The sequence below is a fragment of the Aspergillus aculeatinus genome, assembly GCF_003184765.1.
Source record: "Aspergillus aculeatinus CBS 121060 unplaced genomic scaffold BO66scaffold_65, whole genome shotgun sequence".
NCBI lineage: Eukaryota > Fungi > Ascomycota > Eurotiomycetes > Eurotiales > Aspergillaceae > Aspergillus > Aspergillus aculeatinus.
The window spans coordinates 140796-168743 of record NW_020291534.1 but is presented as its reverse complement, the minus strand read 5'-3'; the positions used below and the strand labels follow the sequence as shown (position 1 = coordinate 168743).

Genomic DNA, 27948 nt, shown 5'->3' with positions numbered 1-27948 from the left:
AGCCTAGTTCAGGGTCGGAGAAGCTAATAATGACCGATAATTCTCGACGAATCAGACCCCAGGTCAGCTCACGACCACTCCAACTGCCAGACCCTCGCCTTGTCGAACGATCGCGGCCGGTAAGAGATCTGCACCCTGTCATCGCCTCGTTCAACCACCACATCCATCGTGGCCGACAGCGACGTGGAACAACGACCGGCGCGAGACGATGCCACCAGCGGCAGTCCGTCCTCCAAGCCAGCGTCGGCGGCTCTCGATCCCGCCACGACCCCGCAGATCACACGCCGATTGACACTGGATAAACTGAATCCAAACTCTAGAATCTCCTGCTCGCTAGGGCTGAGCACCCAATCTTCATAAATCACAACGGTCCCGCCCAAGTTGAGAACCCGCCCGCCCAGCATATCCTGCAGCTCACCCGCGACGCCCGCACCCAGGAACGGGCGCAGATACTCCAGCCAGTCGCTCGCCCGAAGTCGCTGGCCACTACGCCACCGCCTCGCCATATCAATGACAATCTCATCCAGCGGACCGTCCGCCTCCCGCCCAAACCGCCCCGTTATCCTCCGCAGACGGCCGTCCACCTGCAGCAGATAGGCGCAGCCCCGCATGTACGGAATCAACTCGGCATACCAGTCATCGTAGAATTCCGTCTGCGAGTCGCGCGCATCCATGCCGATGCGCGGGCTGGTCCCGTATGCACTCAAGTATGCATTGACACGATTGCGGAGATAATCCGCCCCGCGAAGACCGAAGCGATAGGGGAGATAGGCGGAGTAGAGCTGTGCGAGCCCTAACACCATCACCGCACCCGTGAGCATTGCACCCCATACACACTTTCTGCCCGACAGACGATCACATCCACCTTGCAAACCTGGGGGTTCTTACCTTCAACAAACCACCCATTATCATACCCATCCGCCTCCGGCCCCATCATCACAAAGCTGTGCACCATCTCGTGCGAGAACAGCGCCACCAGCTCCTCCTCCGTCTCCGTCCGGCTTGCATCATCGTACTCCAACACATAACTCTGCTGGCACCCGTGGCCCCCGAACCCGCGAAGCACCCGCCGGATGAAGATGTGGTACGATCCCGCCTCGCGGTCCCGGAAGAACGCGGCCAGTTTCGGATACAGCTGGATGTTGTAGGTGTTGAGCCGCCGCAGGTTATCGGGCAGCTCGCCGAACCAGTAGATCTGCGCGCGCGGCGGAGAACCGACGGTGGTGGTGCTGCTGCTGCATGGATAACTTTTAATCGGCCCAACCATGTACACCGAGTCGATGAGCACGGTCGGCGGGCCGACCTTTACCACCGGGTCCGGACCCTCCCCGAACGACCAGACGGCGCGGGTGCGCTGCGCAGCCGCCGCGGCGTGCGAGAGGTCCCACGCCACGACGTGCCGGTAGATCCGGTCGTAGGCCGCCGGGCGAGGCAGGAACCACCGCCCGTTGCCGATCAACCCGCCCTGGTCGCGGCGGAGGTCGACCCGCGGGCCTACAGGCGTCGTGATGTCCACGGCTCGTGGGCCGACAACGAAGCGCAGCTGCACGTCGCCGACCGTGTCGCGGTCGACGCGCCATTCCTGGTCTGCATTGGTCGGGTCGATGAAGTACAGTGGGAGGGGGCCGGCGGCGTCGCATGCTGTGATGTCGCGCTCGGTGTAGGGGTGGGCGGGGACGTTGCCGTAGTAGGTCTCAAAGAGGAAGAGTGGGAGGTGGGCCGCGCAGTGCGGGGCTTGGAGGGTGAGTTGCACGGAGAGTCGGTCGGCTTCTGCGGCGGCGGTGAAGTGAGGCGTGATGGTCAGGTTGAGCGTGCTGGGGCTGCTTTGTGAGGGTCGCTCGGGACAGTAGTTCATCGTGGTGGGATGGGATGGGGGTCGTGGGAGTCCTGGCTTAGGGCACGCTTAGGGATTCTAGTTGACAAGGCGAGAGGTGTAGCTGGTGGGCGGCGTGGGGGTAAAGGGTTTATCTTTGAAAGATGCGAGATCCCAGTTCTAAATTGCCCCTCACCTTGCTTAATCCCTGCTTCTTGTGACGCATCTGCATCGAGACTTAGTATATCGACGTAAGCACTATAAGAGCACTAAGCAGGCCACAAGCCACGACGCAGCACTAATTGGCCGGGTGAGCGCAACCCCTGCCATGCCATTGCTAGGTGCACACGGTCGATCGTTGACTACGTTATCAGTTGGGGATGGGTTCAGTTACCGTTGTCTTCACTTCACCCCCCCTTTCCAGTGTGTTGACATTTTTGATACCATCTATTCTCTGATTTACTGAATGAAGTCAGCAAAATACAGATGAGAAAAACATAAATAACATGATGGAGGGACGAAGGGTGATGCTAACGGGTGCTGGCTGTCACGTGATTATTATGATTCTTTTGTGGTCCTCTTTGTCTCGCACCACATCAGGACAATAGGTTGACTGTACCGTAGAACTACTTTATTCGATGCGGGAACACTTCGGCAGAGGCCGAGTGTATGAATCTGGAGAGTATCTTTTATAAAGCTTCACGGTCTTTCCCGCTAAGATCTGGCCCCGGTGCACTCCCTTTCTCCATCTACTCGTATGAATACACATAAGCAACATCACGACATCTTACGACGAACTAGCTTCTGACGTCGACATGCCGTCTGCATCTGTTTCAAGCTCGAGTGTGAGCAAAATGAAAAAAAAAAAAAAGGAAGGTTCACGCGTCCTCCCCCGGAAAACGCTCCATGGCAAACGACGGGACCGCGGGGAGCCAGACGGTGAGAGAGCCCTGCGTCAATTCCATCGAACTCCGACGTAATAAGACAAGCTGATAGAACCCTAGCACTGGTCGAGTTGTCCCCTGCCAAGCATCCTAAGCAGACAACAAGCGACACGTCTAGCTCCAGCAGCGAAGCGCGGAAGAACGGTGCCTACCACGCGCGCGATTGTTCCCTGGTGAGCCCCACCGCCGGGATAACTACAACCCAGCCCCCGGACGGTGGCAATGAGCCTGGGCCCTCACCATTACCATAACTGTACTATCGGGTTGAAGAACGGATCTCGACTGACGACCGTGAATACTTAGCGGTAGTCTACTGGGTTCGGGATACGGTGTTCACAATATCCCAGGACAACGAATCATTGCCCCAGGTCTCACGTAGATTCTCGCCATTCTCTGCCACTCAAATCCAGCCTGGAGTTTGACCCTTCGCCGGAAAGTCAACTGTCACTTGAGTGTCTAGCGGATGACTCTGGGAAGGACTTCAGTGTGACAGCTGCCAGAGCCCGAGACATCAGCACTGGCGGCCAGAGAGACAATCGAAATATAGTGTGCACTGGTCCACGTATCTTCACTCCTTTTCTGGCCTGTTTACTTGTTCCTTTGTTGGGATTTCAAGAATCCAGCTCCGGATACCATTGGTGAAAGCATTGAGATGCGGTACCAACAGCTATCCTCCCAAGCAAGTGTGCTAGATTCCAGAGTACAGTAGTACTTCTGCCCTCTTCAGTGAAAATATCCGGCCTTTGGCATCTCGATGATGAATGAGGACTTCTTGATCACTATTGAATTTATAAGAAGCGCTCCTTGTCGCTTGCTCTTTCTCTTCCACCCAACAGTTTTCCATTCCTTCTCATATTCTCTCTCATTTCTTGCGACACCCACATCTACTTCCAAGTCCACCATCCCGCTCACAAAAATACCTTGTGTGCCGCTCCCAGCCCTTCGATCGATACCATCAACCATCTAAACATGGGCCGAACCAACAAAAAGAGGCGCGCCAAAAGGCTGGCGAAGCAGAAAGCAAAGGAAGAGGCAGAGAAGAAGGCAAAGCAAGAGGCACGGCAGAAAGCAAAGGCGCAAACCGAGTGGGAGAAGAACAGCATTCAGAATGCGCTACATGGACGCAAGCACAGTGTGTGGAACCGTGACTTCTCAACTTTGGTGCCATTACTGCGGCCACTGGCACTCGCACTGGCAGGCAAATGGTGGCAGTGTCATGTGTGCTTGGGGTGGTCAAAAAACGAGCGGTTGTGCTGCCGCAGGCTCTCCCGGCGTCTGATGTGCAAGCACGAGCGCTGCCCGTCCTGCAGGCCTTTCCTTTCTCAGCAGCAAGCTCTGGAAATCGCCATGTCGTATAGGAGGATTAGAAGGCTGGGGGTTGCAAGATACTTGTTTCCATCGCTGCGGTGACTCTTTTGCGATGATCTACACAACCATGTATTGAGACTCCCAGATAGAACTCCCGACACACCTAAACGCATGAAGAATAATCAAATGTCATGTTTGGCTACAATGGATGCATCATGTGTAGCGTTCTGTGTAAAGATCAGGCACTAAGGCAGTGTCCTCTCGTTGGCTTTCCTGTCTCTCCGTCGTGCCGTCTTGCTCAGCGCCATTACTGCAAACGCGGCGCCGACAACTCCCCCGCTCTCCGCTTGTTTGATATTCGTACTTTGTACAGTACAATCACATCACCACCGTGTCTGTCAAGACATTTGTCTCCAGTACCTTGGCTCTTGCTGTCACCTCTGAGTGAATCACTGCGCTCCATGTAATACCCTACGCATTCATAGACACCTCGAATTATAGCATTAATCGCAGGTTTGCACCGTGAAAGCCCTAGTGCCGCCCCCCCCCCCTTTGCTGATGCGTACTGGTCGGGTTCGTAGCGGGGTGAAAGCGATTTCAATCTCCGTTCCCCAACGAGACCGACAGAATAACTTCGTGTTGTCGTTGTATCAAACGCCGTCACTACCAGCGCGGATTATCGTCTTGTTGTTGGGTTGGGGTCTGCCCATTGCAAACAAGGAAAGGCTGGCAGTGCAAACGAAGAAGCCGCGGTCCACGTCTCTGCCGCACACCGACTCTTCGGGTCCAACCGTGTGAGTGCCAAACAGAGAAGACGAAAATCGATCCCTTTGGTACGGTTACTTGGTTAACAACGCCTAGTCCATTTCTTGTCTCTGATGGCAAGTGTTCGATGTCTCGAGGAAGTACCTTGGAGGGCCAAGGCCTCCAATCACGTTGCCGTAGCGACAGTCATAAAGGTATCCCCCAAGAGCTCAAGAGCCTGGTGTGTGAATCACAGGCTTTTGTTTGTGTTCGGGTCTGCGCCCGTGCCTCCTTTGAGAAACAGTTTATTGGGGATGGAGTTTGGAAGTGCGGATGCGAGAATAAGTGTTTGGGATGTTGGGCTTTTAATGTGACTGCAAACGCATCCCAGGGGATCTACTCCAGTGTAGGGTAATCTCTCTCAATGTCATCTTGGGGCATGACATTGCACATACTGGATTTCTGCACCATTCCTCACATTGTTTTGATGAGCGCCAAAGCAACTCAAGTTCATTACGTAGGGTGGCAACTTCGATGTTTTCATGGTAGTGAGCTTTATAGACCTTAGTTCGATGCAGGATCTAGGTAAACCAAAAAGCACGTGGATAGGTGGTTATGACACGGTACGGGAACCTTTTCAAGACGTCTCAGAAAAGGGGCTTAGGCTATTTGTCTTTGGCGAGGACTCTAGAATAGCATTGTCACACGTTTCGAATTTCAGTAAGTAGACACTCCGGAATCTTATCATACCATTATGATAATACAGCTATGTTCTGATTACATACATAGGAAGATTGAAGAGAAATATTATAGAAAGACCTTAAGAATAGTTTCTATCCCCACCACCCATAACAGAAATCAGAAAAGAAAACAGATCTCGAAACAATGAAACCGATTTCACCACAGTAGAGAATGCCCTAGGCTCTGATTTTCTTATACTATGGCCGTTTTAGGTTTCGCGGACTTACTAGACGTATGTTAGTCCCGGCCGACTGGCCGACAACCGTCAGAAAGGTTGCACGGTGGTTTGCTCTTATTATTCAACAAGATGTCACAGAATGGAGTATGGAGAAAGACAGAAAAATAAGACTACCAGTAGAAAGCTACATAAGCACCATTTTCTACTTTGGCCAGCACCACTAGACCACAGAAGAACAATATGTTAGCTTCAACGGCCTTGTATGGTATAATCTTAAACAATGTTACGAAGAATCAAAACACACACGCCTAGAACCATATATACTGAGGTTAGAAGGGTAAGTATCGATCTAGTTATGAAGTACAGCACTTTTAGGTTTGTATTCCTACATCCTTGGTTAGTTGGTTGTATTGGTTCTTCCCAAGCACAAGTAATGAGTATGTATCGATTTGGATGTGTTTATTGTCCTGTATCGAAAGAATACACATTTTTAAGCATCCATAGTTATATCTTTTTCAGAAGTCTGTTTTTGAGACATTGGCGTGAAATACTTCGAGAGAAATCTGTTTCCAATTGTATCTGCATACCAAGTTCACTGCGCTATGTCTGAGATGGTTTCCAGAATAACTGACGCTTTGGCACTGATCAGTCTACCTTCTGCAGCGGGGGCAATGCCGCCCTCAGCGAATGCCTGGCCAAGAGACTCAACGGCATCCACGCCAAACGATGTCTCATCCACCCGATGAAGCATCATAGCACCATGGGTACAAACTCTGATCCGATATATACCCTCATCCCGGCATTTAGGCACCAAATGCCCGCCCGTCTCCGCCACTTCCATGATGTCCGGATCGAACACATCCCCCGGCTTGAAATGCGCGAGCTCATAACGCGTCCCCCGGACAGGGGAGCATTTCGCACGAAAGAGGAACGCGTCCGTCAGTAGCTGCCGGAGGGACCCTGCAAGATTCAGTTCCACGCCCTCCGGCTCGGTCGGATCCAGCACCGGGGTAAAGATCTTCATAAATGCATCTTGCACTTCTTCCACGTGGGCGGGAACCCACGATATTCGGTATACATGGTCCTTCTCCGTCATATGCTGAAGGGCGCACTGGTGAATTACTTCAAGGGTTCCGTTGGGGGCTGATGGGGGATTCGACATCAATGAGGTTGGTCAACTCTGCTGAACGTGTGGAAGGCTCGACTCACTGCTATTCTCGATCACCTGTTGATAGCCCCTTAGCATGTAGCCCTTGCAATGCAGTGCCGCCCAGCAGTTAGAATAGAAGACGCGCGATCGCACGAAAGTGAAGATGGTCGCGCGCAGTGCCTCCCTGGGAGAGGAAGTGAGCAAGTGTACATCGTCCGCGAGACTCTCCTTGATTAGTGCCTTCAGGCCCGTGCTGTCTGCGTCTGAGCTCACCAATCGCCGAAGCTTGTCCTTGCATACGGCGCGGGAGAGATAGGATGCCGCGTTCGATACATTCTGCTGGAGCACTTTCATCTCATCCCAGAAGTTCGGGATGGACTGGTGGGTTTCATCCGCTCGGTCTCGAAGCACATGCTTCAATTGTCGTGAGGAGTCGAGCTGCATCTCCAATTCCCTGATTTGCGCGGTCTTGTGGTTCACCTCCTTGTCCCTCTTCTCCAACTCGGCACTGAAAAAAGATGAAATTCCATTTAGTCTCTCCTCGGTATTCGCCGAGGGGGAGAGGATTCCTGCTCGCAGCATGTCTTCGTACTGATTTCGGGTCTGGTTGAGTTTCTTGTTCGCGTGCCGCAGGTCTTTCAGGGTCTTTGCTAGCTCCTTGGTTATGCGACTATTCTCCAAAACTAGGAGATCATTCTGCCGTTTCAGGAGTTGGTGCTGTTCCTTGAGCAAACAGGTTGGTCCACGCCCAGGATCATTTTCACTAGGGCTCCCCGTGAACTGGGCAGCGGGAGACCGGTGCTTACGCTTTTTTGCCGAAGTACGATATTGTTCAGCGCGTTTTGTGTTCGTGAACTTGGCACCCGCGGGGTTTGACAATTTAGTAGTCTGGGCAGTAGAGGTTTCAGCCAAAGTGAAGAGGGCAAAGGTGGTCCGGTGGACGGTAAAGGTACCTCGGGAGGAATGGAAACCTCGATGGTGGGTTGGGCCGAGGATGGCGGTTCAGCGCGCTTTGTTTTCTGTTCTGCAACGGACTTCTGGCTAGCAGTCACGGCCTGTTTCTTATGCCCCTTCCGTTGTTTTTGACTCGTACTCCTTGCTGTTGGGATCTTTAACACCGGCTCTTGGACCCTCGACGAGCATGGTGGTGGAGGAGATTCCCCTTGGCGTCGTGTCTCATGGCGGCCATGGGCAACGGAGCCAGCTACCCAGAAGTCCTCAGAGTTAAAAGAGATCGGGGAGGATAATGAGCTTTCGCTGCTCATTGTCATGAAAGAGAGATGAGATGATTGTCGCCTGCTGACTTGGTTTCGTCAGTTGCCGTAGACGGTCGGGGCGAGCTGGGAGAGGTCGTAAGTCTTAAAGCCTTACCGCTAAAGAAAGCCTTGTCTGGAGCCTTTGTCTTGGACCAGCAACCGGGGGGCAGGCTTTCAAGTCATGATGCAAGCTGAGTGGGGAAAGCAAGGTTGCGTATCATCGCAAATTAAGAGGCCATCCAGCCTGGCCAATGGTTCCGAGGCGTGAAGCCGCGGCGCAGTCAACCTGTGCTGGTAAGTGCACGATAGTGTTCAGCGCTAACAGATAATCCCTGTCACCAACACAGCCTTGCCTGCCCCTGAGTCTGTATCTATCATCGATGGAATAAGAAAAGGGCAAAACAATCCCCACCGTCAGGTGAGCCAGAAGCTGTTGCCCGGGTTGCGGCTGCCGCGATCACTTTTTGACAGATTAGTAAAGAGCTGTGGTTATAAATGCAGGTATCGGCATGCCGTCGAAGATTGTCCGTTTGAAAACCCCAAGGCAGATCAAAATGGATACGCAAGGTATCTTGACTCCACCAGGTGGCCAGCCCCGTGCGTTAACCCCCGCTTGGAGCAATGGAGATACCGAGCCAGTCTTTGATTCCACTCGAAAGCAGGCGTCACCTCAGGACAAATCACGCTTCATTGTGGGGATAGACTTTGGCACTACAACCACCTCGGTGGCCTACTGTAAGCTGGCAGCCGGTCAACGTCCACTGAGGGTACCAAACGACGAGATCAAATGCATCCGTCAGTGGCCGTATGCAGGCGAGTATCAGAACAGCGCGCTTGTGCCCAGTGAAAGCCTATACTCTGACGATGACTTCTCGTGGGGCTATCGAGTGCGCGACCAGCTGATGGCCGCACACTACGATGACGCTCCGGGGGTACATGAAGCGTCCAGCCGTGCGATCCGGTTTGCCAAGCTGCTGTTCGTGGATGAGGAACGGCTGGAGGAGCAGTTCCTACAAGAGCAGAAGAACACCATCGCAAACCTCCACACCAGCGTGTTCGACGTGGTCAAGGACTACCTTCGCCCGATCCTTTGGCATACCATGGATACACTCAGAGATGCGGAGGAGGATTTCGATGACACCAGTGAAGTGGAGTTGTCCGTCGCAGTCCCTGTCGGCTGCTCGTTCATCTCCTCTGTCGCGCTGGAAACCATCCTGACAGATCTCGTCGAGGAAAGCCAGCTCGAATCAAACCTGGACCTATACCTGATCCATGAGCCTGAGGCTGCCTCGTCATTTTTCATAGATACTTTGCTTCGCCCGGACGAGCTCTCGGTTCGTACATGCTTCTCGGGCTTCCAACGAGCGTGAATGAAGGCTACTGACATCGGTTGGCAACTGCAGGTAGAGGGGGCCTTTATGGTTTGCGACGCAGGAGGGGGTACGGTTGTGAGTCAAATTCAAAACCTGTTATCCCCTGAAAGGCAGACGACACTTTGCTCATTCCTTTGACTTCATAGGATGTAATCACCTACACCGTCCTTCAGGAGAAGCCATTGCGCCTAAAGGAGATTGTTCCACCAGCAGGTGAAGTTGTTGATACTCTCACAAAGAGATATGGCTAATTGTAGTGCGAAGGTGCAAGTTGCGGCTCGGTCTACGTCAACCAGGCGATGGAGCAAGATCTGACTGATCGTCTGCGCGACGTTAAATTGTGTGAGGGGATTATCAGAGAGCGTGAGATCGAGCGAATGTTTCAAGACTTCGAAAACAGGCTGAAGAGGAACTGTAACTTGGCGCAGGACCGCCTTGATGGCTATGAATATCTGGATCTCCCTGGCTTGAAAGCGGACCCTGAGAGGGGCTTCAAGACAGGAGCGGTAGCGATTCCTCGGTCTTTACAGCCCCCTCCTCCTAAGCCTCCCGCTGGTGACTTGACACAACCGCTGACCTGTACATCATAGACGAACGCTGAAGGAGTACTTCAGGAAAAGCTTGGAGGGAACAGCCAGCCTTATTCAGGCCCAGCTTGATTCAGCGGGGCGAAAAGGCTATGTAGTCAAGGTACATTTGCCGGCCAGATCGTTTGACAGACCATCGATGATGCTCACCGGGTGATAACACAAACAGAAAGTACTCATGATAGGTGGCCTTTCCCAGTCCAAGCCGCTTCGTCAGTATCTCAGGGAACGATTTGCCTCCTTGCGATTGAGATTCATCTTCCCGACCGAAAGGTACGAGGTCACAAACGCGATTGCCCCAGTCCGATCTAATTGAGACCTTCAGCGAGGCCGGAACCCTAGTGTCGCGGGGATGCGTGTATCGTGCCATCGATAAAAGCAATGGGCCACATCGACAGATCATAGCCAACATTGGCTACACACAGAGTGAAGAGTATGATCCAAAGTGCGCTGCTCACCGGGATGTTCGGCCGGAATTCCAGATTTTGATGAGACAACGATACGTCTATAACTGCATCAACTGGATCTTCAAGAAGGTAAGAGAGGGAACCAATGGAACCCGGTCTGTCCAAAGTCGCCAGGTCTTAATATTGATCCCTATCTCCTTTCAGGGAGACATCATAAAGCAATCTCAGTGGATCGTCGGCAACTTTCATCAGGTCTTCGAGCCTGATGAATCGTTGATCGTGAATCATACTCTCTATTATTCCGAGCAAGACAATGCCGAAGACCACTACCCGGAGAGCCATCCGAAAAACGGGAGTAAGTACTCCCCTAACGGTGATTGTCGAGTCCGAAAGATACATTTCTGTCTTCTTTTCTTTGCACTGACCCCCATGTCATCAGGCTGTGTGCATATTGGAACGGTAGTCGCGGATTTAGACGTGTTAAGGGAACAGGGTCTTATTAGATCAGCTACGAGGTACAAGAAAAATACCGCGCCCACTCTCCGCATTCCTTATGAGCTCCACATAGCGGTAAGCGGCCGAAGCATTCGATTTAGCGTGGTATATCCGCCAGGTAGTCAGAAGGAGCGAGGTAGCACCCAAGTCAGCATCGCAGCGTCGTTCGTACCAAGCACAATGTGATAGCGTCGGCTTTCCGAGAGATATAGCCTCATTACTTAGTTGCCAATACAACGCTTGCACTGCCTTATTTACAAATATGGGCCATAGGCAGAATGGAACAGTGGGGAAGGAGTTCACAATGGGGTGTGTAGTTGCACGGTCTGGCAAGAGAGGTATGGGAGCTTGGCAGGCGAGAAAAGGGCGAAGTCGCAGGCACATGACCCCACTTGACATGAGGTACTAATATCTAGGTGGAACATTGACCTAAGGTACACTGTATTTAACATACACATGGTTCCGCTCCCAACACTATAATCACCGACGATGATGGAATCCTGACGCGGATTTGAGATCCGGAAGACGAGTCATGGTTAAGACCCTTCCACTTCAATCGCCGCCCTCTTTGACTCATCCAACAGTTCAACCTCTTCCTTCTTACCTCTGCTTCTCAATCTGTCCTTCGACGGTTTATTCGACCTACTGCATCACCAAACATGAAATCGTTCTTCGTAGTTATAAGAAGACTAGGGGAAGCCCTTTGCCAAAGGCAAAGACAGCGATGCAGATTCTTCCTGATCCCAGAGTTACTAGAAATGATTCTCCTTCATCTCAACATGCGCGAGTTGCTCTTATCATCTCGCGTCTGTCGCCATTGGTACAATGTCATCCAACAATCCAGCCGAATTCAGAGAGCATTGTTCTTCCGCCCCAGCCTCCCGCGCGCCGCAATCGGTGAACCGGGGCTGAAGAACCCACTGGTGCGGGACCAGATATGGGACGAATTCTTCGTCCGCGTACTCGACTCGCGTCGGCGACCCGGGAACGAAAGACACCATCTCCCGAAGATGAGATCCCGCAAGCGGGAAGAGGCGTATCTGCGCCCTGAAGCCAGCTGGAGGAGGATGCTGCTGCACCAGCCGCCTACCTCATTCATCCGGTTCCTGGATCCAGATTGGTGCTGGTCGGTGCCGGGGATCCCATACAGCCATGCATATTGGTCGCAGCCGGCGGCGGAGCATGGGGCCATCACGCTGGGCGATCTGGAGCGGCTGATCGACGCCGGGGCGATTGTGCCATCGGCCAGGCCGTTCGTTTGCTGTCCGGAGGTCATACGCCAGCCGGTCCGGTGGCGGGAGGCGTACGGCTGGCTATCCGAAGGCGACACTTACCGCCGGGCGTTTGTGGACCGATACCTCGAATGCTACGACTTGGTCATCTATATTGACGATGAGACTAACTGGCACTGGCAACGCACTTCCACACCCACGCCGTTCACGGAGTGGGTCATGTCTGCGGGTCTGAAGCTGCGGAAGCTGGAGACCCCCTCTGAAGCATTGATCAATGGGAACGAAGGTGACGAGGTGTATCGACAATTGGCACTTCTTCGTGGCTTCTGACATAGCACGGCATTGCTCACTTTGTGGTGGATAATTTGCTTGCTTCTAGTAAAAGCTGTTTTACAACTTTTGTTCGTGATGTGAAGCCCTTGGTCGGTTCGCCGCTAATGGTCAACTATGCCACCGGCAATACTGGATGGCGACCACTAAGCGCACTCATCGTATGCCAGATATTACTTACATTGAACAACAATAGCTATTGTAGGAAGCAGTGTTTCTTAATCCAATGTTATCATTTTTATTACAATATCCGCCAAGTGCTTTTAGATGTCTTGACTTTAAAAACATATGATTGCAGGTATCCTCCAACAGCAGTTTCTACCAATGTTATTTCGGGCTCTAGAAGATAGTTATAGCTTTCAGGATTAGATTTTGAATCGAGGAGCTTGAGTAGTGTATCTAGAGATCTGTTTACAAACTCTTTGCATTGAGATCCACACTACTGTATGACACCTTTCCAACTTACATTGGTTAGGTCAATGTGAGCGGTAAACCAGCCCTAAGCACTAGTGTTCGAGCAGGAAAACACGAACTCCTCTCTCCACATAGGCTGTAACCTCGTTGGAAACCCTGAATTCGATCAGATATGATTTTGCGTTTCAATTATCCTTTAACTAACGCTCTCACCCCGACTCAGAAACCTGCATCCCCTGCGGGCCGAAAGACCGCGCGAAGCTTTCCGTCTCAGGATTCTCCGCCCACGCCCGGTACGCACTCCAATGGACCACCGGGGACCGCTCACACATCTCTGACCAGCTCATATTCGAAATATTCACATTCACATAGACCCCCTCCGCCTCTTCCAGATTCCTCCGCTCGTATCCATACCCCGTGGAGAGGTGTCCAAACGAACGCGCCGTCCCGTCATGAAACCAGACATCGCCGCCCTCGTGCGAGGCGACGATGATCGCCTCCCAGTCCTCCCGCTCATCGGCCGGCTCCATCGCATCCGCCAGCGTCCGGCGGTCAACAGCCAGGAACTGCAGCGGCGGGCGGTTGTTGCGGTGGGCGAATTCCCCGGAGGTCTCGAAGTACGCCAGCAGGCCCTGCATGTCCGGGGAGACCAGTCGGTCCGCGACGTCGACCCACATGTACTCCTGGTCGGGGCACGGGAACAGTTCCGTGCGGATCCGGCGGAGCTCGGATGGCGTCATGCGTTCGAGCACGAAGATCACGTCGCTGCCCAGGCTGCCGGCGATGTCGTCCGGGTCGACGATGGGTTCCCCGCCGCCGCTGTGCGCGTGCAGGCCGTACATGGCCGGGTTGTAGCGGTAGGGGCCCCGGGGCATGCGGCTTGGGGTCCGGGAGTGTGGGTGCCAGGCGGCCGTCCAGAAGTCTTGGACCTTCTCGAAGGGTAGGATCCCCAGCTCCAGACGTTTGTCCCGCGGGTCGAACACGCTGTACCCGCTGGCGCCCCTGGCGCGGACGACGTGGTAGCCTTCGTCGTCTTCGTCGATGAAGAGCGCGAAGGCCTCGTCGATCTCTGGATGGCGGATCTTCAGCGCCTGGAACATGCGGTAGAGCTGCGCGCGGGAGCAGGGCTCTTGGTGGGGCGGCCAGTTGTGGATAATGATGCGTTGACCGATCATCGTCTCGAGGTTCTCCTGGACAACTGGCGGGAGGTGGATGAGTGAGATTAGAGTCGGGGTGGACGGGTCGAGCTGTAGCCCTGATAGATGCGGTGGGAGGACACCGTTGGGTTCCTATGGCCTCCTCTTAGCATGCTTCCGTTGATTCATGGTCGCAACATGGGTCTTGGATTACCTTGAATGTCGGTTCTTGACTCCGCTCGGGCTGGATGCGGGGGTATGTCGGTGGTAGTATACCACCCTCAGCCACCACGGCTAGCAGCATATTGGCCCGGCTAAGCGGCACCCGCGCAGCTTCGGGGGAGGATTCCTTGGACGCCTTCCAGGCGATGATCGCTGTATGATCTATGCGAGACTGGTCGTCGATGAATATGACTGGATCATTCTTGAGTATCATGAAGATCACCGATGTTGGCGGCACGCAGTCCATCAACCACGGAATCTCTACCATCTGCCGCAGTTCCGTCGAAGGACGATCTGGCCAGTTTTCATCCACGGAGCTGAGTTCTGTCATCATCGCAACACGCTCTGTGTCCTCCATGGGGCAGATAAAGACCACCTGCCATGTCGGAGGTGCAGTCCCGCGGAAACGAGAGAATTCAAAGAGACTGGGGAGTAACCAGGATGGTGGCGTTGTGGTTGTCATCATGGCTTGCCGCTGGTATTGAAGCAAACGGGCTTCTTAGAAATTGATCAAAACAAAGTTCAATTTACAGAAAATGATGAGGGAGGATTACTAAGCTAGCTAGGCAACAGTGGTAGTGTCTCGATTCTGCCTGTTGAGAATGAGTCGGGCCCTTAACAGGAAACACATAAGATGAGGAACTCGCGTGCTTAGGGCTATTGTAAATGAGTTCTTGAGTTGCCCGGGACAGGTAGTATATGTAAGTCACTTGCGTTTGTGTCACTTCATTTACAGTAGTGGAGAACGCCTTTTGTCCCTTGGGCGCGCATTCCTCCTTTGCGCCCCACTTTCGCCAAGAAAGTTGTGTCAGATCAATCACACTTCATCTACAGCAGAGCAACAGTGTGAGCATCAATTAGGGCTGCCTTTTTGGAAGCGGGAAATGCGCGGGTGGGAGCGAGCCGCACTGCCGCGGTGGCCACTGCAAGGTCTGCCGTCTGCCGCTACGGTATGTCACCACAAGCGCGGTGCAGAACATGGCGTTGTGCTCGTTCACAAGAGTGAGCCAAGAATTGCTTCAATAGTGGCATTTTGACTCCCCATACCATCACCTCCTCTGTCCACCGCCATATTCACGTGCCCTGGTCCCACCTGTCTGTGTCACATATCTGCGCAGCCTTTCGGGCACTGGGAGACATATATCAAATCTTAGATTTAGTCCACTCCCCAAACCCACATTCCAGAACAGTAATCCAACCTCCGGCTACTAGATGATGGTTTCCACAAACGTCAGGAGCGCAAGATCTCTCGGGTTGAACCCCGCCTCGGGACTATGTTTCCCGTAGATGAAGTAGCTGAACCGTTTCGATGATGCTGCCAGCGCGGACTGCTGTGCTCTGGTGACTCTAGCCACGGGCACATGGTGGGTCCATTCGTAGGTCGATTGGAATTTGGCTGTCGTTAGCATGATCACCAGCTCGCGGTCGCGGTCTGCGAGAGGTAGGTCTTTGAGTTGGGCATTTCATAGAGCGGTCCAGTGGTCGACATCGGCGGCACTGTGCGACAGCAGTTTGATGATGTTGAGGGTGGGATGGGATTTGGCGTGCGGGGTGTGGTAGTCGGGGTAGGGGAGGCGGGACATCGCTTGTTCTAAGTATGGGTCGTTTCTTGAACAATACTTCCCTTGTTCTCGGTCTGTGGAATGTATCTTGAGTTTAATACGAAGTTTTCTGGTGGAATGTTTTGGACCATCTTGGAGTTCCAATACATAGTCCTGCTCGTTGAATTTTCAGCCCAGCGCTGTACGAAGTTAAATGGTGAAGTAGATTGTATAATATCATCGTCCTCGGTTCTTCAAAAGTGAAAACCTGTTCTGGTGCCGACTCTTACGATGTGTCACACGCGACCCTCAGAAGTCTATGTTTTCATGAAGAATAGCGATGAAAGGTCATATATTCATCTGTATCTCTTGGATCAACAAAAAGGTGTGGACCAGGACTGCATATTGGAACATAATGCCAAAGATCCAGCCAAGTATCAACAGCTGGCCTGCTGGCCCAATGGTAAGGCGCTTGACTACGAATCAAGAGATTGCAGGTTCGAGCCCTGCGTAGGTCATTTGTTTTTGTCCTTTTCCCTCAGATCCGGTCGAGCTTGTGGTGTGGACCCTCCGTTGCGGGACCTTATCTCTGATCCGCACAAAGTGTGCAGCAAGAACAAGGCCATTGCTTGGCGACTACAACCTGGGGGGTCGTAACTTGGAGTCACTCCGCAGCCAATCTCTTTTTCTTAACTGCTTTGGTTCTATCTCCTGTCTGTCTGGCCTGGAAGCATGCCAATTTTTAATTTTTGCAATGAGACGATTACAGCGATTCGCATAGAATGTGGAGCAAGAGCGAAATCGTCTGTGTGTTAACCTTGCATCTCGGCATATATTTACCGGCTCATTTTGTGAAGGGCTCGACAACAGCAACCCATAATCACAATCACAGCGCCGAGAATATCATAAAGAACCCATACGAGCTAGTTTCAATCGGAAAATGAACCGGCTACGTTTGTTTTCCTGTGGTTTGGCCAGTGTCCTGCTCCCCCGGTATCCGAATTCAAGATGGAAAATTCCCAATACTAAGCTTTGTGTTGATATTTGGTACTGCAATATTGATCACTCCAGAACTAGATAAGGGCTAGTCAATCGCCAATTACCAGTATTATTACTGCATTAAGGACAGGTAGGTGCTATACATGCATCCGAGTTCGCGCAGACGAGGATCACCTGGCTAGCGCCGGAGGGCTCACTCACCACCCCAACTCCGTCGGCGCCGGAGTCGCCGCCGCGGGACCCTCTCCGGGCACCGCCGCCACCCGCAAGAACCCCTGGACCTCCGCGTCCGCGTCCGGCTCCGGCGTGGCGGTCACGGTGATGACCTCACGATCCAACGGCACCATGGTCACGGGCGGGATATACCAGCTCTCGTCGCACACCGACCAGCCGGGGTCGATCTGCCGGACCTCCTCGGGCAGCAGCACCCACGGCCGATAATCGTCGCGGATGATGGTGCAGCTCGGGTCGTAGAGCGGGCACTGCTGGCCGCCCCGGTACTGCGGCCAGGGGATCAGCGACTGCGTGTCGTTGTCGTTGCCCCCTCCTTCCAGGTGGTGGGGCATGAGCTCGGCGAAGTTGAAGGGGTAGGCGGTGCCGACGGTGGGGTACTTGGCGTTGCGGTGGTTGCGGACGGAGGAGAGGGTGGCTGGGTTGATGGAGAGGATCTCGTTGCTGTGGGAGACGCCGCACTGGGAGCCCGGGTGGGCGCGGCGGTTGCTCCAGGCGTAGATGGAGGTGAAGGAGAGGTAGACGGTCGGGGAGATGAAGGTCTCGCCGTTGACGATGGCGGTGCTGGGCCCGGAGGGAGAGACGGTGGTCCCGTTTTGCTGGCACAGGTCGCCGTCGGCGGTGGTCACGGGCCAGTAGAAGAGGGTGGCCGTGCCGGGGAGGAAGTGGCACGCTGAGCAGGGGTTTTCTTCCGGGTAGGAGCGGGTGGTGGACGGGCACGAGTACGGCGGGATCGGGCTGTTGGTGTCGCCTGGGGGTGCCGCGGTGATGGTCTCGTAGTAGGAGGCTTCCAATTCCGAGTAGGTGGACCAAATGGGGATGCATTCGCTAGTCTGCAGGGTGCAGTCTGGGGTTGGGTCCGGAGGCTGGCGGTATAGGGTTTCGGTCTCGGTGAAGGTATGGAACCCCTCAGAGCAGAGACCGCTGGCGTCGGGGTAGTACTCGGTCGCAGTTTCGCGCGGGCCCACCGCACGCGGGATCCCGTCGCAGAGGGTGGTAAGAGGGCCCGTGTGGGTGTTGGACCAGGCTTCGAGGGTCACCGAGGTGCGGCAGGCCCCGGCGCTGGTGGCGTACGATCCGGTGGACTCAATCGTCGCGGTTGGGCCAAGGGAGCGGAGCTCCAAGGAACGACTGGCCCATTCGATCCAAGCCGCATTGCAGGTGACTACCGCAGCATCAGGGCCAGTTGTAGGTCCGTAGAAGTAGTCTGTCGATGTAGGCCAGAAGATCGAGGTGTTGAGGGTGATGAGCCATTGGCCGCTGGTGGTGGCTGTCTCAATCAGTCAGCTGTGATACGAGTAGCTGGATTAGGGCTAGGGGCGGGCATACCATCTTGCCCGGCGGCGAGGCCGAACAGCAGCGCTAGGAGCAGCATCATATACATGATGTATGTACAATACCTTTCACCAGTGAGGCGTATCCATCGAGCAGAGACTCAGCACATTTTATACCTGTGCGAGAGGAAGTGAAGAAAAAGAAAGGAAAAGAGCCCCCCTCCAAGGTTGCATAGCATGCACTCTGCAGATACTCTGCGGGGCCACGCGCTTGGCACAGCTGAAGATTGGTCTCTGCGTGAGACAAGCGCAGACCCTGTGTGTCAGGGACAGAGTTTAGAGGACAGGTTCCAGCCAAGGGCAGACCTCAGGTAAGCGGGGACCCCGACGAAACCTGAAGTATTGGCTTGGCGTGCGGGGTCTTTCTGTACCTGAAGTTGTGAGCTCGAGTTGACTGACTCAAGCTGATTACTGATCGGTGATCAGGCTATCCGGGTGCATGCAGCCTTGCAAACCAACCAGCAGCTGTATCTATCATAGAAAGGTTGGTGATCAGCTGAGTATAACAGGGTCCAATAAAGATCTATGCAGGTATGGTGTGGTAGCTGAGATGTTACACCCACTAGCATGATATTACTGGCTTTGAGAAGACTAGCCTTGAAAGCTCAAAGCTGTATTAGATGCATGCTGTTGACTTTTGTCCTGACGCTAAAATCTCACCCTTAACTCAACCGCAGCACCTGGCTTGCCTTTGCCAACCCACGAAATCACTTTGCAATTCATGGATGCCATGGAGACCTGCTCCGGTTCAGGTTTCTAGGGCTGCCTGTGTAGTGCAACCACCTACAGCGTACAATCCGGATCGCAGCTCAAAAGAGGTAATTTTGATAGCTTGCGACATATATGTGAATCTAATCAGAGTATTCAGCTTGCTTTCTCCGATCTAGCCTGTCCACGGGACACTCCCAACCTCAGCCATCGAACTCTGTGGATAATGCGCAATACGAGATGCATGAGGTAGCATCAGCAGCTACAATTTTTGACCATTTCGCCAGCCAAACAGCCCTTGCTCCGGCCAACTAATGCATCTTTCTGGTGCTTTAGGGATTTAGTTTCCTCGTAGAACGTCTGCTAATGCAGGTGATTAGTGAGCCCACCTCCCATGTCTCAGTCTGCGCGGAATTTGCCGACTCTTATTTTTAATATCCGAGGTGCTTGTCTTGGGAACCCTCTTAGGAACGCCGAAATGGCTGTGAATGGTTCTGCTTTTACATGAAAGGTCTAAGAGTAGACTCGTTACTAGTGGGGAGAGGTTTAGAATATGGCCTTGCTTTTAGGGTTCAACGAGGGTGGTTCAAGAGGGACGGCGGGTGCCGATGGTAGATTCCCTCTTGGGTGCTTCTGGCGCCCCAGAAAACCTGCTTGCCCTAGCAGGCTACCGTCGGCTTTCACCCCTCCCCAATCCCAGATCACAGATTAATTATTCTCATCATCATCCGACGGCCATATCACAGGCAGTCCACGCTCCTTCCTCAAGGACCAAGTCTCCCGCTTCCATTCCTCAAAGCTATACAGCCTCTGTTCTCTGACCAGATGACCCATCGTGTCCTCTGGATCGGTAAAATGTAGACGAGCTAACCAAGCAGCAAGGTCGAGCTCGTCAACCAGCTGCCCGTCCACAAGCATCCGGATGGTCCCAATATGCTCGTACAGAGGCTGTCCGTACCTTGCAGTGTGATAGCCCAATTGGAGGAGACCTCCTATCTCCATCCTCAAATATTGACAAAGCCACTGGGGACGCGTTTTGTACGACGACAACGGCTCCAGACCTGCGCTCGGACTCCTCATGTCTCGACCGCAATGCCACCACCGCCAATGCTTGTATGAAACATCTTCCGGCGGGAAAGAAAGTTCCAGCTCTGCCGACTGGAAGTCCAGGACCAGTGTTTCGATCGCGACCCCTCGATCCTGGAAATCCTCCGTGTCGTCGCGACATCGATGAGCGGAAGACTCGGCATCAGGCTCCTCGCCTTCGCGCTTCTTCTCCCCCACGGGACCATAGCGGAGGAACCGCTCCAGGGCCGCGTAGAAGGACCAGTGGAAGCCTAGCCGGCCGCCATCGCCGAGTTGGCAGCGCGCGGTGCGCTGCTCGATGATGTGACCGAACAGACGCACGTGCGCGTAGAGGGTCGAGACATGGGTTGTGAGACAGGGCACGGAAAGCCACGTCAGGTAGAGCTCCAAGTCATCTTTGACAGAGATATCGAGGGTATAGTCAACTCTGCTGTGCTCGAGGACGTGGAGAGTCTCGGTGGATAATTGGTGATTGGTGAGAAGAAGAGATAGACAGTCTGACGAGCTGGGCTTGTTCCTCTGCGTGTAATTCACTCCCGAGGTCCATGCTTTGTAACTCATATCGCGGTATCTGACCGCATCGGATGTACAAGGGGCCACGGGCGGGCTGAGCGGGGTATAGAGCACATGCTCGATAATGAGCTTCCGCAGCTCTACCGGGATGTTGAGGAGCAGAGACATGATCGGATCAAGTTCTTTGAAGTACCTCCGGAGACAAAGATGCAGGGCTGCCAGAGATCCAATTCGGCGATCTGCTCCCGCTAAGATGGGTAAGTATGTAGTTGATACCGACCGGCTCGATCGCTGCAAAACAGTTGCGGGCAGTGTGTTATGTTGATACCGAAATCAAAAGGAAAGTGAAAAATATCCATGTGCGCTATCTCACCGCCTTGCATGGTACAGCTTTATAAAGTCCAAAGTTTGGGGCATATTGCCAAGCCACTACTGTTCACTGTCGGGGGGCTAAAAGTCTCCATTTCTTTAGTTCAAGGAAGTGAGCCTTTCCGTGACTCATGAACTTTAATTCTCCCCTAGAGAACCTTTCTTTCGCTTTCCAAGGTGCTTACAGAATAGTCGCGGTAATTTGACGAAGCCGGAGGGCGGAGGCTTTATCTGCTGTCAATAGGTCTCTAGCAGTTGTTATCGACACTCACTGTATGCTTGATACTACACACGTAATTAGGGGTAGTATACGCCATGATAGTCAAGTAAAACTAACACCCCAATGCTTTAGTCAATCAACAATGCAAGGAAATCTCCTATCGGAACAATGATTGGTACTTCCTTTGAGTTGACGCTAACAATGATATCTCCAGCCCCCAAGAACCCTAAAAACGCCAAACCAAGAGATTTTATACCGTTGTTCTTTAATACTGCGCTACCATAACTTTGAGTTGACGGTAGGGCAGATTGGGCTGTACAGCAGACTCGCTGGCATTCTCACTTGAAGGATCTCATTGAGATACCTTTTGCCTGTCCTAGGGGTTACCAGCAATGTCCCCCTAGGCGAGGATGTCCGTTGTCTAAATATCTCTCCACGAGGATTGGTAGATTGGCTTAAACGCATTAGATATTCCATCAAGTGAGACACTAGCTGAGATAGACCCGCACAATCCGCCCATCTCAGGTATGGTAGGCATGCAAAGTGCAGTCTCATGATTTGCGGAAGGAACGGGTGATGCTGCTCGGGAGAGAACCTGCGTTGCGGTCGTAGACTGTGGTCAATGCTATCCTTCAAGCAGTTGATTTCCTCCAAATATGCCCGTGCAGCATGTGCTCTCTCTGATACGGGCTTTTCCAGCGCTTCCTTTGTGAACAGCAGATCATAGGCCCTCCTCTGAATCAGTGGACATTGAGCCAGGATGGAGAACAACGGCACTCTCTCTCCCTGATATTCAATGATGCCCAGGGGACGGGATGCGGACAACGGGGTATCGAAATTGTGAATAATTTGTGCCGCAGGATGGCCCATACGTGTGCGGACGTTGGCGTCCATAAGGAAAGCAAGCCAGATGACTCTTTGTTGCTCCTCGACTTGAAGATCAGAAAGACCGAAGGAGTTTGACATGTGCAGACCGATGGATTGAGCGAACCGTATCGCCGCTGCGGTAAAGATGAATAAGGGCTGAGAATCTGGTGGGTCCTGAAAGAATAAGGCTAGACCGATTATGGTCTGGACAGTGAGAAGATTGCTGGTCCGCATAAAGAGCTCTGTAGTGGCACTCATGGCATTGCGGATGTGGCCCATGCATTGAGGCCATTCATCTCCGCCATCGCCGGCTTTCTCCGCGCGATGTCGGTATGCAAAAGCAAGGACCACATTCAATGCGCCCTACCACGAGGGACTATGGTCTGGGTTACAGGAGAATTGCCGATCCAGAAGCCTCATTGAAGAAGCCGAAGTATTCGCCAACTAGTTCCAGTACCAAGGGCTTTGAAGGTAATTGTTGTAGGCCGCTTTGGTTCAAGAAAGTTGAGGGCTGAAGATCTGGTGGATATCAGTCCACCAGTCTCCACCTGCTGCGGCTTCGATGAGAAATGCTTCTTAGCGAACGATTGCCCGTTTGACTTTTGAGTGAGCAAGCGCCGCTGGGTAAGACGATAAATAGATAGAAAGAAGCGCCTGACGGGGGGTATGGTGTTGATGCCGCCGCTAAGAAGAGTCCAGACTGTGGATTGAAGATGAAAGGGCAGAGGGTGACTGAAGAACCGCATTGCGCCTTAATTTTCTTCTCCTGTCTCTACCGGGACTTGAGAGACTGGTTGTGTAGGGGAGGCTGTGCTGATGCTCTAGTGGTTGAGGTATGGGTGTTTGCTGAATCTGCTTTATCACCAGATAGATCTTTCAAGTTCTCGCTGCGTGAGTTGAGTCGTGGTCGCTCGGCTCTGGATGATTACTGTACTCTTTTTTTCAGAGATTTGACGCGTTTGTTGATGTCATACATGTTGCAGTCACTAGGGAGGATAGGAAGCAGGGGTTCATGACCTTTCAACCAGAAGAAAGACCTACCGATGAGTTTTCTGCCGCTGTGTTTGGGCTTTATACTTGTAAGGTAGATTGAATGCTTTGTATGAGGCATAAGGCCGATTGCTATTATTGCTGCCTGCCTATTGTGTTGCGACAACATAAGCATCGTCTGTCGCGCTGAGGTAATTTCATTGGCACCTTCCAGGTGTATTGAGCTGTTAGAGCCAATCCTTTTATCTATGTTGCCCAAGGGTTGCCCTGTGTTAGACTTTTTTCTCTCTGTAACTAGAGTGTTTTGCAGATTGCTCCAACGCCTGTAGTCGCCATCAGGTGTCTGGGGATTCCTAGTGTCAAATGTGTCACTGGAAGTGGAATCTAGGCTCTCTATCCTGGGTATCTCAGATTACATCTCTTATGATAAACTAGATCCTGAAACATGCCGCTTGGCCGCAATTTGAGGATATCTCGTACGTCGAAGTGTACGGACGCCCTAGTAATTTATGTTACAGGTCTTTATGTAGGTTTCGAAAAAGGGTTACATCCTTAGCACAAAGGGCTTGGAGATCCATGGTGTTTGAGGCATCCAAAATTGAGCGGTTGGTACATTTTGCCCTCGAGATGGCGACCCACGAAGAACACAGTTTCTCTAGGAATGGAAACTGGTAAGCAAACTGAGACGAGTACCAGTAGAGTTCTAGTTGACAGTGAACGTGTTACAGACCAAGCTGAAGCCGTCACTCGCGCCGCACCCTTCGACTGGGTCTTATAGCGTTTCAGAAAGACCCGCGCAGAGATAATTTCACTTGGAGACAAGGGTAAACTCAATAGAGCAATCATTCGATCGGCATGTCTACATCGCATCGAAGGGAAGTGGGAGTACTTGATTCAAGCCCCCCCCCCGGGGGGTCCTGATATATCGACGTTTGCCAAGCACCAATCGATCAACCTAATTATAGTTGGGCGAGGGGTTGGGCGGCCCCGGTTCAACCCTGGTAAGAGCGAGCATCAAGACGAAAAGTTGGTACATTGATTTCAAGCTATGCGATCGGCTCGAACTATTTTCAACCATAATAACAGAACACCATATCCCTATGCTAAAATGTAGTGACTTCAAATGATGACTCAGGCACCCTATCGAGACGGATATTCATTAGTCTTCAGTCCAGTGTGTGCAGAATCACCCAGGTAGAAGGCTCAACCCACCAAGAATCTCAAGCGTCCATCCTCGTTGGCGATTTTGTCGGACAGCATGATGCCCTGAAGACCCCGGGAGCCACCATCGCGGGTGAGTAGGTTGGCGACGAGCTTGGGGCCGTACTCGGTCATTTCGAGGCGGACATCGCTCGCGGATTCGGTGAAGTTCTCACCGCCCCAAATGAACCAGCCTAATTAATTTGATAACATATTAGCAAATGACCGATAAGAATAAGGGAGCAGTGTAGGCCTACCATCCGTGTTACCAATGTGCTGGTCGAGACGAATCTTGCGGGGGTGGAATTCGCCGTGTCTGTCGCGGGCAACGCAGCACAGCATGGTGCTGCCATCCTCGTGGACGATGTGGATGTCCTGGCAGGAGGTGTGGAAAGACATGGTGGATGTGAGATGGGTTGTGGAGGAGTTGAGAAAAGTGATGGAGAAAGACGGTGTGAAGACGAAGGTGTGTTGTGAAAGGGAAAACGGAGGAGGGGTGGGATGTGGGGTTGTTGTTTATATACGTAGCTCTGTAGCTCCATAGCTCTTCCCCTTCATCACCGCCCGCATTGCTGCCCTACCCACCAAGCCTCGGGATAGACGTCGGCCAAGACGCGAAGTGGCAGGCTTGCCTCATAGTGGCTGTACGGATGCGAGTCAAGTGGGGCAGAGGGGTGTCTATCGCTTCGCCTCGCCTCACAGGCGCACGGCAGATAGGGAGCTGTGGGGGAGAGAGAAGCTGCCTGCTTACGGATGGAGCTTGATGCAGAAATCAGAGGGCTTGATTGTGGCTACTACCGCCACTTACATAGCTGCTGCGAGTTGGCAGCTGCAGCCGCACACGTATGGCCGGCTAGTAAATGAATTTAGTGGGATCGTATTCTAGAAGGTCTCTTGTTGATCACCGCAAGGGTAGGAAAGCACGGCGGGGAGGAGGTGGGGTAACGGGACTTTGATTCACCCATCATTGGTGCCATAGCCTAGACTATCGATTATCATTCTTGAGGAAAAGTTTCAGATTCGAACCCTGTCTCCATCTTAATGTCTTGGCGTGGTGAGCTGGCATCACCGTCAACTGCTAAATTTAGCATCGCAGACCACCAGCCACATCAGCCACATCAGCCACCACGGTTGCCTGATCGTGGCGCCACTTGTTTTCTGAGAAGAACAGATGGCGCATAGCCCGGTGGAAGCTACATTACTGACTTAGCATGTATGCAGGTGTTTCAATACCACTTGGTAATTGTACACATCTTAATAACCTTATTTATTGGTAAAACAGCAGATTAGTTACAGCACGGTCACGTGTTGGTGGTGGAAATGTGCAACGTTTATGTATAATAGAGCAGGCGGTGTGTATCATGTAATGTACGTGGTTTTTGTATCGTGTATACATTACTAGCGCCCCCAAAGCCTTTTGAAACATACAAGTAAGACTCATGTTGTTCAGCCCAGACCTAGGATGCTCATGCTTATATATGCCTTGAAACAAAGATTACACAACTGTAGACTGATGTATAATTGACTCTTTCTTGCCCATTTATCTGTATGTTAGCAATCAGGCATAATTAGTTTATGTTACTACTCGGTTATCTCAAAAGACCAACTGGGTTCCCAACATCTATATCCCAGACAAAACGTTATGCTTGTAAGCAAAGTGTAGCCAGGTGTCATCTGAACCTCCTTTTCTTCCATAATATACAAATGTAAAGGATTGACATCAGACCCCAACACCTGCAATAGCTTGTCTATATAGCCTCAAGAATCAGGGATTTATCAGAGGTCACCGACGTTCACTACCTCTACCTCTCGGGCTCTTCCAACAACACAACTGCCGTTGTACAGTAACTTAGATCGGCCATCCGGAACAGTTCCGCTAGCTCTTCTAAGCATTGCTCATCTCCGCCATTTCTTGTGTATTTTGAGATGATCGATTGCGACTACAATTTAAGCGCTGTAGGGACCTGCTTACCAAGCCTGCAGCTCGCAAACGCAATCGCACCATCAAACGCGGGGTACCGCCATCCGTCGTGATACGTCAGTAAAGCACCCTCAGCCCCTCATCGGCCCCTTATAAATTCACTCAACACCTCAGTGTTCCACACCATCTATCACTCCTGATCATCCCACATATCATAACTCTTCGTCTAGCACAATGTCCTCTCCCAAAGTAGCCATTGCCGGGGTACGTCCTCTTAACACCCAGAAACCCCACCTCAGACACCACACACAACTAACAACAGAACAACCGCAGGCAAGCGGCAACCTCGGCCCCAGCATCGTGCAGGCACTCATTGACGCCGGAATCGAAGTCACAGTCCTCACCCGCCAGGACAGCAACAAGACCATCGACAGCAACCAAGTCAAAGTCATCCCCGTCGACTACGACTCGCGCGAATCCCTGCAGACCGCCCTGCAGGGACAGGACGTCGTGGTCGACTCCCGGGCCATCCTCCCCAGCGAGTCGACGATCCGGCTGATCGACGCGGCGATCGCGGCGGGCGTCACCCGCTTCATCCCCTCCGAGTTCGGCACGGACACGCTCAACCCGCTCAACGAAGCCCTACCCGTCTTCGCCAACAAGGTCGCCTCGCGCAAGTACCTCGAGCAGGTCGCCCGGACCTCCCCGCTGAGCTACAGTCTGCTGTTCACGGGCCCGTTCCTGGATCTGGGCCTGCGCTCCGGGTTCCTGGTGAATCTCGCGGGCCCGGTCGCGGAGCTCTACGACGGCGGGGACCAGAAGGTCAGCGGCACCACGTTGCCGGGCATCGGGCGGGCGGTCGTCGGGATTGTGAAGAATCTCGAGGCCACGAGGAATGCTGCGTTGTATGTGAGCGAGGCGGACGTCACGCAGAAGCAGTTGATTGCGCTCTCCGGGAAGACGCTGGAGACCAAGGTCGTCGCTACCGAGGAGCTGGAGCGGATTGGACGCGCGGAGTTGACCAAACCTCAGCCTCATCCTGGCATCGTGGCGGTCAATTTGATCCGTCGGTCGCTGTTTGGAGAGGGATATGGGAGTCTGTTTGACGAGCAGAAGCTCGCGAATGAGTTGCTGGGGTTGAGGAGGTTGACGGAGGAGGAGCTGCGGGAGTTGGTGGCTAGTGTTGGAATTGAGTGATCATAATGGTTTCATATTGTTGTTAGGCCTGTTGGGAGTACACAGCATGTTGTTTGAAGGCTGTCTTGTGAGGGAGTCATGATGAGTATTCTGCGGCCCTAACGACAGGGCTGTGGGGGTAGTGAGTTTTAAGATACCACTCCCTCGTGTTCTCAGTGCAATCCGATTGTCGTCAAGTGTCTAGAATAGCATGAGCTAACTCATCCAGGTAAAAATGGCAGTGCCCCATCAATTGAACTATCATCCATGACCAAAATCACCCTCTGGAGGCCTTGAGGAGCCGGATACTGGGCGGGTAACTGGACTGGATGTGGGTGTAGCGGCTTCGCGTGATGCCGTTCATCAAACCGGGTTCCATGGGACTTCTTGCCCTGCTAACAATGGTGCTTCGCGGAAACAATGCTGCTCCGCGAAAATCTACCTCAAGAGAACAATGTGACTC

At 52.8% G+C, this 27948-nt stretch overlaps 12 protein-coding genes and 1 non-coding gene across 13 annotated transcripts; 5 read left to right on the top strand and 8 right to left on the bottom strand.

Annotated features, from left to right (window-relative positions):
* Positions 1–68: 68 nt before the first annotated feature.
* Positions 69–1940, bottom strand: BO66DRAFT_475147 (peptidase M61 domain-containing protein; the record flags this gene model as incomplete). The annotated part of the gene is made up of 2 exons (XM_025653202.1): positions 889–1940; positions 69–793 (listed from the first exon to the last, which is right to left on the bottom strand). The coding sequence occupies exons 1-2, from the start codon at positions 1853–1855 to the stop codon at positions 69–71; spliced, it is 1692 nt and encodes a 563-aa protein (XP_025499172.1). The 5' UTR covers positions 1856–1940.
* A 1786-nt stretch (positions 1941–3726) lies between these two features.
* Positions 3727–4167, top strand: BO66DRAFT_405659 (uncharacterized protein; the record flags this gene model as incomplete). The annotated part of the gene is made up of 1 exon (XM_025648983.1): positions 3727–4167. The coding sequence occupies one exon, from the start codon at positions 3727–3729 to the stop codon at positions 4165–4167; it is 441 nt and encodes a 146-aa protein (XP_025499171.1).
* A 2140-nt stretch (positions 4168–6307) lies between these two features.
* On the bottom strand, positions 6308–8211 carry BO66DRAFT_475146 (uncharacterized protein). Its single transcript, XM_025653201.1, has 3 exons — positions 7832–8211; positions 6938–7766; positions 6308–6871 (listed from the first exon to the last, which is right to left on the bottom strand). The coding sequence occupies exons 1-3, from the start codon at positions 8147–8149 to the stop codon at positions 6321–6323; spliced, it is 1698 nt and encodes a 565-aa protein (XP_025499170.1). The 5' UTR covers positions 8150–8211; the 3' UTR covers positions 6308–6320.
* A 341-nt stretch (positions 8212–8552) lies between these two features.
* Positions 8553–11226, top strand: BO66DRAFT_395575 (Hsp70 family protein). The gene is made up of 9 exons (XM_025648249.1): positions 8553–9468; positions 9538–9582; positions 9654–9720; positions 9772–10027; positions 10098–10197; positions 10264–10367; positions 10420–10630; positions 10706–10856; positions 10941–11226. The coding sequence occupies exons 1-9, from the start codon at positions 8689–8691 to the stop codon at positions 11180–11182; spliced, it is 1956 nt and encodes a 651-aa protein (XP_025499169.1). The 5' UTR covers positions 8553–8688; the 3' UTR covers positions 11183–11226.
* Positions 11227–11727: 501 nt separating this feature from the next.
* Positions 11728–12255, top strand: BO66DRAFT_305187 (F-box protein; the record flags this gene model as incomplete). The annotated part of the gene is made up of 1 exon (XM_025643235.1): positions 11728–12255. A coding segment is annotated over one exon (528 nt), but the record flags the coding sequence as incomplete, so codon positions are not given.
* Positions 12256–12662: 407 nt separating this feature from the next.
* BO66DRAFT_432105 (uncharacterized protein) lies at positions 12663–14793 on the bottom strand (the record flags this gene model as incomplete). The annotated part of the gene is made up of 6 exons (XM_025650621.1): positions 12663–12704; positions 12740–12754; positions 13025–13057; positions 13092–13128; positions 13186–14261; positions 14323–14793. 6 exons carry the CDS (start codon positions 14791–14793, stop codon positions 12663–12665), a joined length of 1674 nt encoding a protein of 557 aa, XP_025499167.1.
* A 745-nt stretch (positions 14794–15538) lies between these two features.
* BO66DRAFT_443178 (uncharacterized protein) lies at positions 15539–15913 on the bottom strand (the record flags this gene model as incomplete). The annotated part of the gene is made up of 2 exons (XM_025651489.1): positions 15539–15762; positions 15829–15913. 2 exons carry the CDS (start codon positions 15911–15913, stop codon positions 15539–15541), a joined length of 309 nt encoding a protein of 102 aa, XP_025499166.1.
* Positions 15914–16317: 404 nt separating this feature from the next.
* BO66DRAFT_t296 lies at positions 16318–16389 on the top strand. Its single transcript has one exon. It is a non-coding gene; the product is annotated as a tRNA-Arg (tRNA).
* Positions 16390–16889: 500 nt separating this feature from the next.
* BO66DRAFT_423614 (uncharacterized protein) lies at positions 16890–18534 on the bottom strand. Its single transcript, XM_025650115.1, has 2 exons — positions 18431–18534; positions 16890–18371 (listed from the first exon to the last, which is right to left on the bottom strand). The coding sequence occupies exons 1-2, from the start codon at positions 18483–18485 to the stop codon at positions 17068–17070; spliced, it is 1359 nt and encodes a 452-aa protein (XP_025499165.1). The 5' UTR covers positions 18486–18534; the 3' UTR covers positions 16890–17067.
* Positions 18535–19687: 1153 nt separating this feature from the next.
* On the bottom strand, positions 19688–21092 carry BO66DRAFT_395572 (uncharacterized protein). The gene has a single exon (XM_025648248.1). It carries the CDS (start codon positions 20908–20910, stop codon positions 19852–19854), a length of 1059 nt encoding a protein of 352 aa, XP_025499164.1. The 5' UTR covers positions 20911–21092; the 3' UTR covers positions 19688–19851.
* Positions 21093–21335: 243 nt separating this feature from the next.
* BO66DRAFT_462453 (fungal specific transcription factor domain-containing protein) lies at positions 21336–22456 on the bottom strand (the record flags this gene model as incomplete). Its single annotated transcript, XM_025652372.1, has 1 exon — positions 21336–22456. One exon carries the CDS (start codon positions 22454–22456, stop codon positions 21608–21610), a length of 849 nt encoding a protein of 282 aa, XP_025499163.1. The 3' UTR covers positions 21336–21607.
* A 1753-nt stretch (positions 22457–24209) lies between these two features.
* On the bottom strand, positions 24210–24900 carry BO66DRAFT_395571 (CVNH domain-containing protein). The gene is made up of 3 exons (XM_025648247.1): positions 24646–24900; positions 24401–24582; positions 24210–24328 (listed from the first exon to the last, which is right to left on the bottom strand). The coding sequence occupies exons 1-3, from the start codon at positions 24785–24787 to the stop codon at positions 24320–24322; spliced, it is 333 nt and encodes a 110-aa protein (XP_025499162.1). The 5' UTR covers positions 24788–24900; the 3' UTR covers positions 24210–24319.
* Positions 24901–26543: 1643 nt separating this feature from the next.
* Positions 26544–27506, top strand: BO66DRAFT_415225 (aromatic alcohol reductase; the record flags this gene model as incomplete). The annotated part of the gene is made up of 2 exons (XM_025649521.1): positions 26544–26573; positions 26643–27506. 2 exons carry the CDS (start codon positions 26544–26546, stop codon positions 27504–27506), a joined length of 894 nt encoding a protein of 297 aa, XP_025499161.1.
* Between the last annotated feature and the right edge of the window lie 442 nt (positions 27507–27948).

Coding starts and splice junctions, on each gene's coding strand:
- BO66DRAFT_475146 (XM_025653201.1), bottom strand. CDS start 8,149: ATGACAATGAGCAGCGAAAGCTCATTATCCTCCCCGATCTCTTTTAAC. Junction 7,767..7,831: donor AGGTTTCCATTCCTCCCGAG/GTACCTTTACCG, acceptor TCTACTGCCCAG/ACTACTAAATTGTCAAACCC. Junction 6,872..6,937: donor ACAGGTGATCGAGAATAGCA/GTGAGTCGAGCC, acceptor ATCCCCCATCAG/CCCCCAACGGAACCCTTGAA.
- BO66DRAFT_395575 (XM_025648249.1), top strand. CDS start 8,689: ATGGATACGCAAGGTATCTTGACTCCACCAGGTGGCCAGCCCCGTGCG. Junction 9,721..9,771: donor GGAGATTGTTCCACCAGCAG/GTGAAGTTGTTG, acceptor TGTAGTGCGAAG/GTGCAAGTTGCGGCTCGGTC. Junction 10,198..10,263: donor GAAAAGGCTATGTAGTCAAG/GTACATTTGCCG, acceptor TAACACAAACAG/AAAGTACTCATGATAGGTGG.
- BO66DRAFT_423614 (XM_025650115.1), bottom strand. CDS start 18,485: ATGTATATGATGCTGCTCCTAGCGCTGCTGTTCGGCCTCGCCGCCGGG. Junction 18,372..18,430: donor CCTCGCCGCCGGGCAAGATG/GTATGCCCGCCC, acceptor TGATTGAGACAG/CCACCACCAGCGGCCAATGG.
- BO66DRAFT_395572 (XM_025648248.1), bottom strand. CDS start 20,910: ATGTCTCTGCTCCTCAACATCCCGGTAGAGCTGCGGAAGCTCATTATC.
- BO66DRAFT_395571 (XM_025648247.1), bottom strand. CDS start 24,787: ATGTCTTTCCACACCTCCTGCCAGGACATCCACATCGTCCACGAGGAT. Junction 24,583..24,645: donor GCACATTGGTAACACGGATG/GTAGGCCTACAC, acceptor CAAATTAATTAG/GCTGGTTCATTTGGGGCGGT.